Here is a 12,921-nt window from a genome sequence, read left to right on the forward strand (position 1 = left end):
AGTTCTCGGTTATCAATGTCTCTCATAAAGTATGGTCCCAAGAGTGAAACATAGGCCACTACAGATTACAGCGAGACTATTATTTCCATGCTGTGGAGAATATGAACATAAACTAAACAAAATAGGAACAAAAAAGGAACAAAAACTTAAAAAAAAAAAAAAAAAAAGAAAGAAAATGGACATAGCCTAAAATTGCCCACGTCATTAAAAAGAAATTTTTTTTAATGTTTATTTTTTGAGAGCGAGAGAGAGAGCACAAATAGGTGAGGTCCAGAGAGAGGAAGACACAGAATCCAAAGCAGGCTCCAGGCTCTGAGCTATCAGCACAGAGCCAGATGCAGGCCTCGAACCCGTGAACTATGAGATCATGACCTGAGCCGAACAAAGTTGGGCGCCGCACCAACTGAGTCGCCCAGGCGCCCCGCCCACCTCCTTTTAACAGTCATACTGTTGGCTAAGGTTTAAGTATTAAAATTCTAGATCTCCTCCTTGGAACGAGTATGAATTCACCCTGCATTGCCTTTTTTGTTATGAAACTAGTTCTCATGACTGAGTTGTCATGTCTGTGTTGGCTGCTAAGGACCTCAGCCACAGCTTGAAATGTACTTTTTGCAAGTCTTAGAGTTTTCTATTTACTGATTAGTAAATCATCTTTCCTTTTTACCAAACTTAATAGTTTTCCCCCATTGATCTTACTGTGTAATGTTTATATTGATAAACTCCACAAATCCTCTTTTTTTTTTTTTGGTGAGGATGGAGGTTTGAGTGCTTTATTGCAAAAAGCAAAAATGCTGTTGAGGAACAAATTGTTTATGCTAAGCAAAAACTTTTTCTGATTTTTATCTTTATTGAAATACAGTTGACATACAGTGTTATATTAGTTATAGGCATACAGCATAGTGATTTGACGATTCTATACGAAACTCAGTAAGTGTAGTCACTGTACAGAGTTACTACAGTATTATCAACTGTATTCCCCATGCTGTACTTTTCATCCCTGTGACTTACATAACTGGAAGATTGTACCTCGTAATCTCCTTCACTTATTTTGCCCAACACCTTACCCCTGTCCTCTCTGGCAAACAGAGAGGTTTTTAGTTTTTGGTTTTTAGATTCTACACATCAGTGAAATCCTATAGTATTTGTCTTTCTCTGCCTGACTTATTTCACTTAGCATAATAGCCTCTAGGTCCATCCATACTGATGCAAATGGCAAGATTTCATTCTTTTTTATGGCTAAGTAATATTTGTGTGTCTGTACAGATTATTTTTTTAAAGTGATAGTATAAATACAGGATTAAGAACTGAGCCTTTTTGTATGTAGGTGTAAATTTTGTTTATGTTACATTTTTTACATCATCTTTGTAAACACCATCTAAATGGCTATAATACTTCACAGTTGATGGTTCAGGATTTACTTAAGCATTCCTCTATAGCTGGACTTTTATGTCTCCAGTTCATGGCTATAGTAAACACCATTTTGTGTAAAACTTCCTCCATTTTTAGATAGTGCTTAGAATGTTTTTAGAAGTATATAGTTTATATTAAAGGTATAATAACTATATGATTGAGGTTGTTTTTATTAATTTTACTCATCCCTCCAATTCAGAGGGTTTTTATCGAAGTGATGAATAGATATATTATGAAAAAATAGATCCTATGTTACGAAGACTTGTGGTGAAAGGGGTTTTAGATGAGATTGTATCCTAAGATTTATAAGTAAGCTTAGTGAAACTTTACACTCTTCTTTTGTCTTTCAATAGCTGGATAGAACTTACACTGGCCTGCAGACTCTTGGAGCGGAGACGGTAGGTTTTTCCTGCAGTATTATTTGGGAATAAGTAGAATGAAAATTGATCTTCATTTTTAACTGGAAAAAAATGAGTGCTGAATTTTTTAAAGAGTTTTTCTTCTCCCTTTTTAAATTAAAAAAATGATTAAAATGCACATAAAGTATCATTTTAACAATGTTTAATTGTACAATTAAGAGGTATTAAATATACTCACAGTTTTGTGCATGTATTGCTATCATGCATCTCCAGAACTCTTTTCCTCTTGGAAAACTGAAACTATACCCATTTACAGTAACCATTCCCCTTTCCTTTCAACCCCTGGCAAACACCCTTCTACTTTGGGTCTCTGTGAAGTTTTGACTACTCTAGGCATCATATAACTGGAATTATGCAGTCTTTTTTTTTTTTTTTTTTTCTTTTTGATTGGCACATTTTACTTAGCGAAATGTTCTCAAGGTTCATCTGTGTTGTAGTGTGCATCACAATTTTCTTCCTAAAAAAGGCTGAATAATATTCCATTGTATGTATATACGTTTTGTTTATCCAGTGATCTGTTAATGAACACTTGAGTTGCTTACATCTTTTGGTTATTTGAATAATCCTGCTAAGAACATGGGTGTATAGATATCTGTTTGAGTCTATGCTTTCAGTTCTTTTGGGTACATACCCAAGACAGTGGAATTGCTAGATCATATGGTAGCTCTATTTTTTTTTTTTTTTGGAAGATTTTATTTTTTAAAGAAATCTCTATACCTAGCATGGGGCTTGAACCTACAGTCCCAAGATAAGTAGCTGTACACTCAACTGACTAAGCCAGCCAGGTGCCCCATGGTAGCTCTGTTTTTAATTATTGAGGGACAGCCACAGTCTTTCTATAGCAGCTGTACCATTTTACATTCCCACAAACAGTGCACAATGGTTCCAGTTTCTCCACCTGTTTTCCAGCACTTATTTTCTATTATTTTGATAGTGGCCAAACTAATGAGTGTGAGGTGGTATTTCGTTGTGGTTTTGATTTGCATTTTCCTAATGATTATTGATGTTGAGTATCTTTTCATGTGTTTATTGGCTGCTTGTATATGTTCTCTGGAGAAATGTCTAGTCAGATCCTTTGCCTATTTTTGAATCAGGTGTTTGGTTTTTCGTTTTTGATTTTTCTCTCTGTATTCTTGATATTAATCTCTCATCAGATCATTCTGTGTATTATTACCTATTCATTCTGTTGATCGTGTCCTTTGATGCACAGAAGTTTTTTTTTTTTTAATTTTTTTTTTTTCTTTTCAACGTTTTATTTATTTTTGGGACAGAGAGAGACAGAGCATGAATGGGGGAGGGGCAGAGAGAGAGGGAGACACAGAATCAGAAACAGGCTCCAGGCTCTGAGCCATCAGCCCAGAGCCCAACGCGGGGCTCAAACTCACGGACCGCGAGATCGTGACCTGGCTGAAGTCGGACGCTTAACCGACTGCGCCACCCAGGCGCCCCTGGAAGTTTTTAATTTTGATGCAGTCCAGTGATTTCTCTTTTTTCTTTTGTTGCCTGTGCTTTTTATATCATATCCAAGAAGTCATTGCCAAATCCAGTGTCATGAAGCTTTGCCTTTATTTTTTCTTCTAAGTGTTTTACTGTTTTGGGTCTTCTGTTTGGGTCTTTGATCCATTTTGAGTTAATTTTTGTATATGGTGTGAGGTAAAGGTCTTCTTTCATTCTAATGCATGTGGATATCCAGTTTTCCCAGAACGATTTGTTGAAAAGACTGTCCTTTTCCCAGTGGTCTTGGCATTCTTGTCAAAAATAATTTGGCCATATATATGAGGTGGCATTTTATTCCAGTGGTCTGTATGTCTTCTCGATGCTAGTACCACATGGTTTTGATTACTATAGTTTTGTAATAATAAGTTTTAAAGTCTGGAAATGAGACCTCCAACTTGGTTCTTCTTCCCCATGCCCTTCCTTCCACTTGTTTTGTTGTTGGTGGTGTTCATGCTATATCAGCAGTAGCCATTATAGTTAGAATTAGCCAATTAAACCTTATTCTGTTTAGGGAAATGTGCTCTGTTGTATCAAAAGATACTTATTGAGCATGTACTATATAGGAGACACTGGTCTTGGTAACGGGGATATAGAGAGATAGCTGCTGTTCTTAAAGAGTTATATTCTTGATAGTGTTGAGAATGGGAAGAAGATATATAGTAAACAAAAGGAAATAAGTGATATAAAGAAGAGAGTAGCTGGGGGACAAGGGAGTTGCTTTAGCTAGGTTGGTTAGGGAAAGCCTCTCTGAGAAGGTGACATTTGATTGAGACTTGATGAGAAAGAGGCAGTCATACAGGGATTTGTGGGGGAAGAGTGTTCTAAGGCATAGAAACAGCAAATATTCCCAAATTATATGATTGGTTTCACTGGGTTATTTATCTATTAAACCAAACTAGATTACATTCTGGGGTAAGTCCTTTAGTTCTTAGATTGAAATTGCCTTTGAAGTATGATTAAAAATCATTTGTTACATCTCTTAGAGTACCACGTTCTTAGACAAGCTTGGGGCTTTCTGTGACACTGATGATGGATTCATGAGTCCAATTGTTGCCTGATTGTGTAGGTAGTGGATGTTGAGCTCCACCGACATTCTCTTGGAGAAGACTCCATTTATCCTCAGTCTTCCGAGTCAGACATCTCTGATGCCCCACCATCTTTGCCTTTGACCATTCCAGCCCCAGTGAAAGCTTCCTCACCGATAAAGCAGTCACATGAGCCAGTACCTGATACTTGTGTGGAGAAAGGTAATATATTTTTCCTTATATGGAAATGAATTTTTCCTTGTACAGAGGAATCACTCTCTGGGGCATTCCTTTCTCTCATTTGCATAATGTGATATTGAACTGCTTCCTGTAGAGACTGAGGGGTGTATGGAAAATAAGTTTTCCATAAATAGGCATGCTGCCTCTACCTATACAGTCCAGTTGTGAAAATAGCCAAATCCTTATTCTCAGAAAAAATTTTTTCATGAAGTTCTACATGTTTTATAGAATATAAAACTTACTAAAAGACATTAAATGTTCATTTTTTGATGATTTTAATGGTTTATTCTGATATGTTACAGGAAGAGTTTTTGGTTGTGTGTCTAGTTGTGTGAACAAGAAACTGAATGTTAAGTATCTATTATTTAAAGTACAATGTAACAACTGACACCACAGAAATACAAAGGATTATAAGAGAATATTATGAAAACTATTTATGACAACAAATTGGACACCCTAGAAGAAATGGATAAATTCCTAGAAACATATAACCTCCCAAAACTGAATCAGGAAGAAATTGAAAATTTGAACAGACCAATTACCAGCAGCGAAATTGAATCAGTAATCAAAAAATGCCCAACGAACAAAAGTCCAGGGCTAGACAACTTCACAGGTGAATTCTACCAAACACTTAAAGAAGAGTTAATACCTATACTTTTCAAACTATTCTAAAAAATAGAGGAGGAAAGAAAGCTTCCGAATTCATTCTCTGAGGTTAACATTACCCTCACACTGAAACCAGATAGACACTACAAAAAGAGGAGAACTGCAAGTCAGTATCTCTGATGAATGTAGACACAAAAATCCTCAACAAGATAATTAGCAAATCACATCCAGCAATTCATTAAAAAAATCATTCACCGTGATCAAATGGGATTCATTCCTGGGATGCAAGTGTGGTTCAGTATTTGAAAATCAATCAGTATGATACATCACATCAACAACAGAAAGGATAAAAACCATATCATTTCAATAGTTGCAGAAAAAGCATTTGACAAAATACATCATTCTTGATAGAAACCTTCAACAGAGTAGGTCTAGAGGAAACATACCTCAACATGATAAAGGCAGACAAGAAAAACAAATCAAAGGCATCCAAATTGGTAAGGAAGAAGTAAAACTATCACTGTTTGCAGATGACATGATACTATATATAAAAAACCCAAAGACTCCACCAAAAAACTACTAGAACTGATAAATGAATTCAGTAAGGTCACAGGGTACAAAATCAATATACAGAAATCTGTTAACATTTCTATACACTAACAATAATAATAATAAGCAGAAAGAGAAATCAAGGAAACAGTCCCATTTACAATCATACTAAAAGAATAAAATACCTAGGAATAAACTTAAGGAAGTGAAAGATCTATATTCTGAAAACTGTAAAACATTGATGAAAGAAATTGAAGATGACACAAGCAAATGGAAAGATACTTGATACTCATGGATGGAAGAATAAATATGTTAATGTGTCCAGACTGCCCAAAGCAATTTAATGCAATCCCGATGAAAATACCAACAGCATTTTTCATAGAACTAGAACAAACCCAAAATTTGTATGGAACTACAAAAGACCCCCAAAGAGCCAAAGCAGTCTTGAAAAAGAATAAAACAGGTGGTGTCACAATCTCAGATTTCAAGATCTGTTACAAAGGTGTAATAATCAAAACACTATGGTACTGGGACAACAGCAGACACATAGATGAATGGAACAGAATAGAAAACCCAGAAATAAAGCCATGCTTATATTGTCAATTAGTTTTTGACAAAGGAGGCAAGACTATGTATTGGGAAAAAGACAGTCTCTTCAACAAATGGTGTTGGGAAAACTGGACAGCAGCATATAAAAGAATGAAACAGGACCACTTTCTTTCACTATACACAAAAACTCAAAATGGACTAAGGGCCTAAAATGTGAGACCTGAAACCATAAAAATCATAGAAGAGAGCCCAGGCAGTAATTTCTCTGACACCTGCAGTAGCAACATTTTTCTAGATATGTCTCCTGAGGCAAGAGAAACAAAAACAAAATAAACTGTTGGGACTACATCAATATAAGAGCTTCTGCACAGCAAAGGAAACCATCAACAAAACCAAAAGACAACCTAGTGAATGGAAGAAGATATCTGAAAATGACCTATCAGATAAAGGGTTAGTATCCAAAATGTATGAAGAACTGATACAACTCAACACCAAAAAAGGAAATAATTCAGGTAAAAAAATGGGCAGAAGACATGAACAGACATTTCTCCAAAGAAGACATACAGTTGGCCAACAGACACGTGAAAAGATGCTCAACATCACCCATCATCAGGGAAGTGCAAATCACAACCACAAGGAGATCTCCCCTCACACTGGTCAGAATGGCTAAAATCAACAATGCAAGAAACAGCAAGTGTTGGCAAGGATGTAGAGACAAGAGAACCCTTGTGCACTGTTGGGGGGAATGCAGACTTGTGCAGCCACTGTGGAAAGAACAGTATGAACGTTCCTTAAAAAATTAAAAATAGAATTACCATATGTATGATGCAGTAATTCCACTACAGGGTATTTACCCAAAGAATACAAAAGCATGAATTTGAAAAGATACACACAGTATTATTGCAGCATTATTTACAACAGCCAAATTAGGAAGCAGCCCAGGTGTTTATCGATGAATGGATAAAGATGTGCTATATATGTACAATGGAATATTACTCAGCCATAAAAAGACTCAAACTTGCCATTTGCAACATGGATGGCTCTAAAGAGTATTTAAGTTCTTTTAAGTAGGATTTTTTTTATTTAACAAGTGAGCCATTAATTAGCAAAGTTGTCACAAAGTGAAAACAGAAGTCATCTCATATGGAAATAGTTATAAGGAAAGAAATGAAATTCAAAGCAGTCAAGTTTCATCTCCAGGAATTGGTGCAGGTAAAATGTTTACTAGGATGTATGGTTTCAGCTAAGGGAGAGATTAAGTTTATGGATTATATATAGAAACCAGAGTGACTAGTAATAAAAAAAATAAGTGGAAGTCCGAGAAAGACAAATGCCATGTGATTTCACTTATATGTGGAGTTTTAGGAACAAATGAACAAAAAAAAGGAGACCAACAAAAACAATAGACTCTTAATTATAGAGAACAAACTGATGGTTACCAGAGGGGAGATGGATAGGGGAATGGGTGAAATAGGTGATGAGGATTAAGGGTACGCTTGTGATGAGCACTGAGTAATGTCTAGAGTTGTTGAATCACCATATTGTACACCTGAAATTAATAGAACACTGTGTGTTAACTGTACTGGAATTAAAAATATAATATAAGATTCATCATCAGCAAATGTATTTTGACTATGGTATTTTTTCATTTAATAAGTATATATCATTAAATCACTTTTGTTATATAAAACTGGTTCTAAATGGCATCAATTTACTCTCTCAGCCTATATTTTAATGTGATGTTAATAATTTAGTCCTTTTATAAATTTTAACTATTCTTTAAATTTCAGTTGCATCTTCTTCATGGGCATTTAGCAAAATAGAGCATTATTAGATTAAGCAAATGCTTTTTTTTTTTTAATTTTTTTTTTAACGTTTTTTTATTTATTTTTGAGACAGGGAGAGACAGAGCATGAACAGGGGAGGGTCAGAGAGAGGGAGACACAGAATCTGAAACAGGCTCCAGGCTCTGAGCTGTCAGCACAGAGCCCGACGTGGGGCTCGAACTCACGGACCGCGAGATCATGACCTGAGCCGAAGTCGGACGCTTAACCGACTGAGCCACCCAGGCACCCCAACAAATGCTTTCTTTTGAGTTTTTCTTTTTTTGTAATTTATAGTTTTTCAGTTCATATAAAAAATGGCAGAACATAATACACTTGTGTACTTTTTATATTATACATGCTTTATAGTTAACATTTTCTAATTCTTTGAAAGAAGCATTTTAATAAAATGATTCTAAACATAATAATTTACATTTCATCCAAAAATGTATAAAGGGTTCGTACATATGCCAATTGTGTTTTTTACTAGTGAGTGGTTTAAAGATGATTGTTGAAATAAGGGATCTTTATTGTTTCATTCTTTTCCCACGATAGTAAGGTTTTATGATTTCTAAGCAATTTCTGACTTGTCATTGACCTGTTTCCTTTCAAATAGGATTCCCAGCCAACACTGAAGCTGAGAGACACACTACATTTTATTCTTTGCCGTCTTCATTGGAACGGACGCCCACCAAAATGACAACATCCCAGAAAGTTACCTTTTGTTCTCATGGCAATTCAGCTTTTCAGCCAATAGCGTCAAGCTGCAAAATTGTGCCACAAAGTCAGATGCCTAATCCTGAGTCACCTGGAAAGTCCTTCCAACCCATCACCATGAGCTGCAAGATTGTTTCAGGTATATAGGTGATGTGTGTCAAGTTGATGTGTATAAAAATTGTTGGAATGACAGAATGTATTATGGCTTTCTTTTTTTAAGTTCTTTTAAGTAGGGTTTTTTTTATTTAACAAGTGAGCTGTTAATTAGCAAAGTTGTCACAAAGCAAAAACAGGAGTCATCTCATATGGAAATAGTTACAAGGAAAGAAATGAAATTCAAAGCAGTCAAGTTTCATCTCCAGGAATTGGTGCAGGTAAAATGTTTACTAGGATGTATGGTTTCAGCTAAGGGAGAGATTAAGTTTATGGATTATATATAGAAACCAGAGTGACTAGTAATAAAAAAGAAAAATTAGAGGCTTTTTGGTGTGGATTAAAGCTTTAAAGGTGGGAATTGGTTTGGGATTGAAATGTCTTTTATACTCTCTAACCACACAGAACATTACTCATTTCTGTTATCAGTGGGTAGTTCTGAGCCTTCACTTTCACTAAAGTTGAATTGTCCATTGTCTCATGACAGTCTCATGTTAGGTAGGCTTCTGGTAGGAATATACTTCATGGTTTTGACTATACCACTTCAGAAAAGACATGAAAGAGAGTCTGCAGAAATATCTAGGCAGTGGGAGCCTTCTGTATATGAAGGGAGAGAAAAGGAGTCTTTGGTGCTAAAAACAGACAACTAAGCAGAAATATCTAAGTTTTTGAAATTCATGAAAGGTGAAGGATGTATAATTTTACCTACAAGTTAGAAGCATTTTGGAACTTGCTGCTTCAGAGGTGAAATAGGCTGACGTAGAAATTGGTTTGAAGTTTAGAGAAATTCATGGATGACACATTTGATCGATACAAAAACCATTGAGGATATTTAATGATACGTGGGTAACCTTTGAGAGTGTTCTGTGGGAACAGGTATCTCCGGATTGTAGCTCTGACATAGTATTGGCAGACTTGTTTTGGGTGGGTGAATTTCCTATTTTCCTATTGGAAATTAATTGTAAATCAAGACTCCTGCCTGGTTTGTAAGTCTGGCTGTTCACTTACTTATTTCCTCTAATTTCAGTGTCTTTGAGTGTAACCATAATTATAACAATCTGCCCAAGTTGTTAAGAGTTTTATTTAGGGATTCAGCGATTTCATGCTGTTATATAAAGCTCTGCTTTTTGAACTTTAATGTGCCTTGGGATGGGTGTATGGGGGAGAATCTTGTTAAAGTACAGATTTATATTTAGTGGGTCTCGGCTAGCATCTCAGAATCTGTTTTTCAAAAGCTCCCTGCTGATGCAAAGGTGTGGAGAGGGAAATACACTAATCCCTGCCTCAGCTACACTGCTGCTGTTGCTCACTGTCTGAAATCCACAGTCCCGTTCTCTTTTCCCTGGTAGCCCTGCCCCTCTTGCATTATCTTCATCACCTTAGATGGGTTGAGTAGATCTCTTTTGTTTATTTGGTTTCTCTTTTCTCTTTTTCATTAATAAAGGTTCCCCCATATCAACTCCAAGTCCATCACCGCTGCCTCGAACCCCAACTTCCACTCCAGTCCATGTGAAGCAAGGCACTGCCAGCTCTGTCATTAATAATCCCTATGTTATCCTGGACAAGCCAGGACAGGTTATTGGAGCCACTACTCCGACTGCAGGTGTGCGTTTGATCAGTCTTTGTGTTATCCCAAAGGTTTGATCTTTCATAAAGATGAAATCTTAGTGTGGACTTAGTAGTCATGTAATGGAATAATGAAATCTTTATAAAAAGAGGAGGGGATCTGGAATAGTAACTCCAGTGCGGTTTCTTTGAGGGAAGATGTACTTTTTGTAAAAGTTGTATTTTTTAGGAATTTTTCTTTTTAATTTCTAAAGAGTAAATGTGGGCCATAATTAATTTTCTTTAAAAAAAAAATGTTTTATTTTTATTTGGAAGATAATTCTTATTTGGGCCTGCAAGCAATGTAGTTATTTTCCAAATTAAACTTTAGAAAAAGAATACCTTTGTGGACCATGTATGTGTTTCACCAGTCAAGTAAAAAAGTGATCTCTACTTTCTGTGAATAAGGTAAATTTTGTGTGTGGGAGGGAAATTGAACTCTGCAGTTCTAAAAAGGGACCTCTGATAGGAAGAATAAGAATTGGATTCATTGTGTTTGTCACCATAATCTATAACTACAGAGTGCTTTTCAGGTTTTTTCGCAGTATTTTCATTATTTTATGTAGTCCCTTCAATTAAACTATGTAAACACATGCTTCTAAGTTTCTGTAGCTTTAAGAGAAATAGTGAAAAGAGAAGTGACTACAATGAGACTGATTTTTTTTTTTTTTAAACATAATTGATTTAACACATGAATGTATGTTGGGTCTTTCCAGGTACTTTTTTTGGAAAAGTTAGGTCCTTTAACCATGATTGTAACTGTGGAGCTCCTTTAAAAATGCTGCTTTCAGGGGTGCCTGGGTGGCTTAGTTGGTTAAGTGTCGGACTCTTGATTTCAGCTCAGGTCATGCATGATCTCACAGTTCGTGAGTTTGAGCCCCATGCGGGGCTCCACACTGAGCATGGAGCCTGCTTAAGATTCTCTCCCTCCTGCTCCCTGTGCCTGCGTGTTCTCTGTCTCAAAATAAATAAACTTAAAAAAAAAAAAAGGGGGTTTCAGAAATTACTTAATAGCCTTTTGAATGTATTTAGGGATGCCAAATAGGAATCTTTGAGGGTGTTTAGTTTTAGGAATCAGCCAAAAGTAGGCAAGTTTGGTAAATGGAGCAGGTGATCAAATACCATTTTGGTCTTGATTTATTGTTGGCTATAGATAATGAGACTTACTGTTATCAGTCCCTAAAGGCAGTTGTACAGACGGAATATAAAATGTTTAATGTTGGCAGCACTTTGGAACAGGTCTAGCCTCCTGTGAAACTACTTTTATGGAGCCAGCATTCACTTGAATGCATACATTTGGCACATTGTTAAATAACCAATATCATTATGTTCTGGTGTCTCTATTTAAATAGCAGAGTATATAATGTTTACTTATTTATTCTTCTACATGTCCTTACTAGCTTCTTGTCTATTTTTAGGTTAACGAGGTGGTCATCTTCATAGGAGGAATCTCTAAGTGTTTTTTCTATAATAATTTCATGGTTGTGAGTTTTCAACCTTTGAAAATGAAAAATATTGGGGGAAAAGGGAAGGTTGGTGGAAAATACTTTAAAGTTACATTTTGTAAATTTTACTTTGTGCTTTATTTTTAAATATGCCTTGCTTATCAGGAAGTCCTACAAACAAGCTCTCTACTGCTTCTCAGGCCTCCCAAGGAACAGGTTCCCCTATTCCTAAAATTCATGGAAGCAGTTTTGTAACATCTACTGTCAAGGTAATACTCTTGCATTATTACATTTTGCCAGTTTCTAAAGACAGTAAGTTCAAGCTCAGCAAGAATTTAAGTAGAATCTTCAAGCTAGTAAGAATCTTGAAGACCATCTACTCCAGACTCCCCTACCTTACTCTTGACCTTTTCCTAGTGTAGAAAGTGTTTTGTCAATACTTCCATCAGTTGGACAGTTGGTATCTATTTGAAAACTTACTATGATGAGGAGGCAGCTATTTTGAGGGGGGGGGAGGGGCCAGTTTTGTTACACATTTTTCCTTATAAAATTTTTCCTTATTCATCTGGCAGTATACGTCTTTTCTTCCTATATTTGTACCAATAAGGAGTAAATACATTTTTTTTCTAGGTGTCAGCCATGTAGTTACTTGAAAATGATTCTTATCTTTCCACAATTTTTTTCTTTGTCCTCTCCCCCGCCTTCTTCAGAGTAAGAAGGCCTTTAAAATTAGAACTTCAGGTATGCCCTGACTTGTTCATCTAAGAGTGCTGGGTATCTGCTCATTGTTTAGCAAAGATAGTCCCTACTGTTTGGTTAGTTATTCAGCTTACTCATCATGGTCATGTCTGCCTAGAGACTTTGAGGTATAAACTCATGTGTG

General features: G+C 36.0%; 1 protein-coding gene across 5 annotated transcripts in view; it reads left to right on the forward strand.

The window, feature by feature from the left end:
- The window catches only part of YEATS2 (YEATS domain containing 2), a 114,149-nt gene that overhangs the window by 53,491 nt on the left and 47,737 nt on the right, over window positions 1-12,921 (forward strand). For all 5 annotated transcript variants that reach the window (XM_086674847.1, XM_025913583.2, XM_086674849.1 and 2 more), the window contains 5 exons: window positions 1,764-1,808; window positions 4,393-4,573; window positions 8,735-8,974; window positions 10,433-10,591; window positions 12,204-12,307. In XM_086674847.1, the coding sequence (XP_086530973.1) occupies window positions 1,764-1,808; window positions 4,393-4,573; window positions 8,735-8,974; window positions 10,433-10,591; window positions 12,204-12,307 (729 nt within the window). The remainder of the gene's footprint in view (window positions 1-1,763; window positions 1,809-4,392; window positions 4,574-8,734; window positions 8,975-10,432; window positions 10,592-12,203; window positions 12,308-12,921) is intronic.

Source organism: Puma concolor, chromosome C2 (genome assembly GCF_028749965.1).
Source record: "Puma concolor isolate L17-30 chromosome C2, mPumCon1.1.hap2, whole genome shotgun sequence".
Taxonomy (NCBI): domain Eukaryota; kingdom Metazoa; phylum Chordata; class Mammalia; order Carnivora; family Felidae; genus Puma; species Puma concolor.